Here is a 4,501-nt window from a genome sequence, read left to right on the forward strand (position 1 = left end):
TCTAACATCCATTCAGATATTTGCAATCTTCTCTTCAATGACCATAGCTTTTACCTACCAATATCATCAATCAGTAAGGCAATATTTATGTAGGAAATAATCACATACACTTATAGCGTCCTTTCGGATATCTACATTCCTCGGACCAATCCCCGCATTGCTTGCCTTCAAGTTGTTAACTCTTCTCAACAGCATGTGCTACTATCTTAGAAGGATGGGAAATACAGTTTTTGCATTTACCCCGTTCTCCTTCCCACGAGCACTTGGAGGTGAGATGAACCACGCTCGCACATATTGCACATCTGACACCATCGAGCCGACATGGGATATCTGCATTATTTTTCTATCAGAAAGTTTGTCATCAAGCCGGATGTTTTCTCCTTACCTAACCTCCAATAGACCTCAGAGGAAGTGGAATTCGTATGCCGCCACTCAAAGCACTATGGACATAGTATTCAGCATCGCGCTCTTGGTTCCTTCCACAAATTCACAAGAAAAGAAGGTATGCGGCCCTTACAGATACGGCATGTATATCGGACAGAGGAATGTTACTCTGAAATTTTTGGGATATTGCCAGGGTAGATACTCCCTACGACGAGTAATTAAAAGACAGTCTTTTCATTGCTATAAAGCTGCTTTCCTCGACAGGCTAATGAAAACGCTGAGCAAGCCATCTGGAGACTCAGAGAACATGGGAAAAAGAGTTATCAAAAAGAACCCAATGCTGTCTGGAATTGACAGCATCGACAATGACAGTCGAGTTCGGGTTTTAGGTATCATTGACAAACTTCGTGAACTCGGAGTTAGCGAGACAGTCTCCCTTCCTCAGGTAAGAGAGCATGAACCCGTATGTAAGCTGTTACTAATGCCATTGAAGCTCGTTGTTGTGGGTGATCAATCGAGCGGCAAATCTTCTCTTCTTGAGGCACTCACCGGGTTATCATTCCCCATAGCCAGTGATCTTTGTACCCGACATGCGACACAAATTGTCCTTCGCCGGTCAAAGCTTGAAGAAGCTGGGGCGAAGATAAGCATCATCCCTGGGCGTGCAGCCCAAGCAGATGAAGAGACGAAAGAACGCCTATTGAGCTTCGAGCGATCACTCTCCTTAGATCAATTTGGAGTGGGTGAATTCACCCGCATTTTTGACGAGGTATGGATAACTCGACAAAAGAAATTAGCAGAGACTGACTGTACAACGTGCAGGCTGCTGAATGCATGCAAGTGCCAGGCCCAACGACAGAAAATCTAGAAAATCTCAAAAAGCGTTTCTCAGATGACATACTAAAGATTGAGCTTTCCGGCCCAGGACAAAAGCATCTTAGCGTTGTTGATGTGCCGGGTCTCTTTCACAGTAAGAAAAGTTTATCTCTTGCCCTTGATCGTTGTATTGAACACTTTCAGATCCAACAAAGTATCAGACAACAGAAGATCGGTTCATCATCCGCAGCTTGATCGAGTCTTATATTACTGACAAGCGGACAATCATTCTGTGAAGTAGCCAACATCCTACAATAGAGATTAAGCTACTAACCTGGGAATAGAGCTGTAATGGATGCTAGAAACAATCTTGCCAACCAAGAGGTGTAAGTTCTGACATTCGAAGACGATATCGAAACTAATGTCTAATTTGGAAAGTTTTTCCATGGCACGCGCTGCTGATCCGGAAGGGATTCGAACTGTCGGTATAATAACCAAGTGCGATGCGTTGGAAGCAGGCGATGAAGAAGGAGTATGTATCTGGACCCGATGCATAAATTTAATATATCTGACAAGCTATGAAGGTCATTCGCATTGCAAAGAACATGGTTGAGCGGCTGCACCATGGCTGGTTCGCTGTCAAGAATCGCTCGACAAAAGATATTCGAGATGGCGTCAGTATTGAGGAGCGCAACATCCGAGAAAAAGAGTTTTTCTCGACCGAAAAGCCCTGGACAGAACTTGCGAGTGACCGTGTTGGCATTGATAATGTCAAAAGTTTTCTCGGGAGATTGCTTTACAACCACATTAAGGGCGAGTTTCCTTCAATGGTCAAGGAGATTGAGGACCAAGCGCAAGAAACACAGGACAATCTCGAATTGCTAGGTCCTTCTCGCCAGACATCTCTTGAACAGCGGAAAGTCTTGCTACGTATCGCACTGACATATCAGAATGATGTCACTGGAGCGCTAAGCGGCAACTACGAACAGGCTCTGTCCGCGGACCGGACCTTGAAGCTTAGACTGCGGATTCGCGAAATAAATGACGAATTCGCGGATGCTATGAACCGCAATGGACACGCAAGGGCATTCCGTACGGTACAAGATGAGGTTGATCAGGAATTTTACCGCCCCGCTGGAAATGGACAAGATGAAAATATCTATGACTGGATACGCATGCTCTATCGCGATTCAAGGGGAGTGGAACTTCCGGGAACCGTGAATCCCATGGTTCTCGAGAATATGTTCCGTCAACAAACCGTACCTTGGGAAGGGCTGGCTCAGCAATACTTCGCCTCAATCTACGAGGTGCTTACTGCGTTCAATCACAAGATATTCGAACTCAAGATTCTCGATGACGACTTGAAGCGGAATCTCATGGCCCGTCTTCGAGAGCTTGAAATGTCGGCTTTCGGGCGTGCTAAAGACTACTTGATGCAAATCCTCCGGGATGAAAGAGAAGGAATACTCCAGACTGTCAATAATTACTTTGCAGAGACTGTTTCTTCCATCCGAGAAGACCGGGTCCGTGCAAGGCTTTCTGAAATGGGTCTTCAAGACAGCAGTTATACCTCGACCACTTTAAACCAGATGATGAGCCGCCTTCATCTGAGCAATGAAGATCAAGCCGTCTATGATATCCATGATACCTTGAAAGCCTACTACAAAGTTGCCTTAAAACGATTCGCAGACAATGTCATTATCCAAGTCACGGAGCGTCATCTTCTTGGACCGCAAGGGCCAGTCAGGATATTATCTCCGGAATGGATTGGCGACTTCTCAGAAGCTGAACTCGCCGATGTTGCAAGCGAGAATTTTGCCACATCATCTTCCCGAAACGAGCAACGAGCCAAGCTTGATAGGTTGCAGCAAGCTTTACACATCGCTCGGCAGGCCGGAATCTGAATTAATGATTTGCTAAGTCATATCGAGAATCATGCCTTCAGCATTGTGTCTCAATTCCGTGTGTTGATTTAACATCATCTGTCTGTGTGCGGAGCACTTCTGTCTCAAGATTCAACATCACTTCTTTCGTCCTGTTCTATGTCAATTCAACACTAATTCTCTATTGCAAACTCTGCCTGCTTCCATGGGAAAACCAATGACCAATCAATGAGTGATCATTTAGCTCATCTAAGTTGGACTTTAACAGACCGGGGAAAGAAACTTGTAGGCTTGGGTAGTAGAAACACCGGATAGTGAGAAGTGAGAATTAATATTCTCAGTCACGCCAGGAACAGAAACATGGTCTGGGGTTAATGCAATTTCTATGCCAAGAACTTTCGTCACCTTATTGCTTACTACAAAATTCTAGTTGCCAGGTCTGTTAGTAGAGGCGCTCCTATCAATCTCTATGATAAAAGAATATGAATTTGTTCTGATGTGTCGCCGGAAGCTTGGTACAGTAAGCAACCGCCTTGGTCCTGCACTGGCTCAATAATGATCGAGCTGTTGTTCGCCCACAAACGACACAGACCTACTCGGATTATCCGTAACGTTGGTACCAATAGGAAAAAAGCAGGTATGAGGCTGAATGTTTTTCTCGTAGTTGTTGGGGACCTGCCAGAGTGATGCCGTGATTCGGTGAGAATGGGGTTGATGCCACATGGCAGATTCGCCAGGAACAGTTGATCCAAGATTTGTCTGATTTGTCCAAGTGTTACCACATATTTTGCGAGAGTCTAGTGCGATGCCTGATCATACTAATCTTACTAATTATGATTTGGATGTCGTATTCGGTAAGAGCTCTGTATTAGATAGAAGGTATCTTACACAAACCCAAAACTTCAATGCGGCCCGCTCAATAAATTAATAACGCTAGCATCTTGGCAGTCAGATTCAGAAAGAACTATGATGTGTTTGTTGGTCAAGCCAATTTCGAGATCCTCTGTATTCAAACGCTTTGCTTGTCATAAAGACTTTCGAACTCAAAGAGCTCCAAGTGAACCTTGGCACTGTGAAGGTTCTCCTTAAGTTCCTCAACAATCCTTTTTCTCATCATGGCAATGACATCAGTGTTGTAGTCCAGAGCTGTTTTCATGACCACTGACCTTGCTGTTGCAAGGACGAAGACACCACAATCATCACTATTATCTTGCCGTGGGGAGACATGATCTCCAATGGTCCATTCCGGACCAGCCCCGCTCTCATACTCTGTGTTCAGCCACTTTTGAATTTGATGAACATGGTTGTCCCCAAGACCGTGAAGGGAGTCATATCTTTGAATTACCCGAGTGCGAGGATGCAGAACAACCAGGGTCCAGTGTTGTGTGGTGCAAATAGGCATGAGAATAATATCAACA

The 4,501-nt window shown here is 44.9% G+C and overlaps 2 protein-coding genes across 2 annotated transcripts; one reads left to right on the forward strand and one right to left on the reverse strand.

Moving 5' to 3' along the window:
- Positions 1-708: 708 nt before the first annotated feature.
- On the forward strand, positions 709-3,476 carry BO82DRAFT_437441 (dynamin family protein). The gene is made up of 7 exons (XM_025641192.1): positions 709-829; positions 878-1,153; positions 1,207-1,354; positions 1,405-1,492; positions 1,545-1,586; positions 1,639-1,732; positions 1,785-3,476. The coding sequence occupies exons 1-7, from the start codon at positions 722-724 to the stop codon at positions 3,102-3,104; spliced, it is 2,076 nt and encodes a 691-aa protein (XP_025485540.1). The 5' UTR covers positions 709-721; the 3' UTR covers positions 3,105-3,476.
- A 616-nt stretch (positions 3,477-4,092) lies between these two features.
- BO82DRAFT_396908 (cysteine proteinase) lies at positions 4,093-4,501 on the reverse strand (the record flags this gene model as incomplete). The annotated part of the gene is made up of 1 exon (XM_025638874.1): positions 4,093-4,501. Exon 1 carries the CDS (start codon positions 4,483-4,485, stop codon positions 4,093-4,095), a length of 393 nt encoding a protein of 130 aa, XP_025485541.1. The 5' UTR covers positions 4,486-4,501.

The sequence above is a fragment of the Aspergillus uvarum genome (assembly GCF_003184745.1).
Source record: "Aspergillus uvarum CBS 121591 unplaced genomic scaffold BO82scaffold_143, whole genome shotgun sequence".
Taxonomy (NCBI): domain Eukaryota; kingdom Fungi; phylum Ascomycota; class Eurotiomycetes; order Eurotiales; family Aspergillaceae; genus Aspergillus; species Aspergillus uvarum.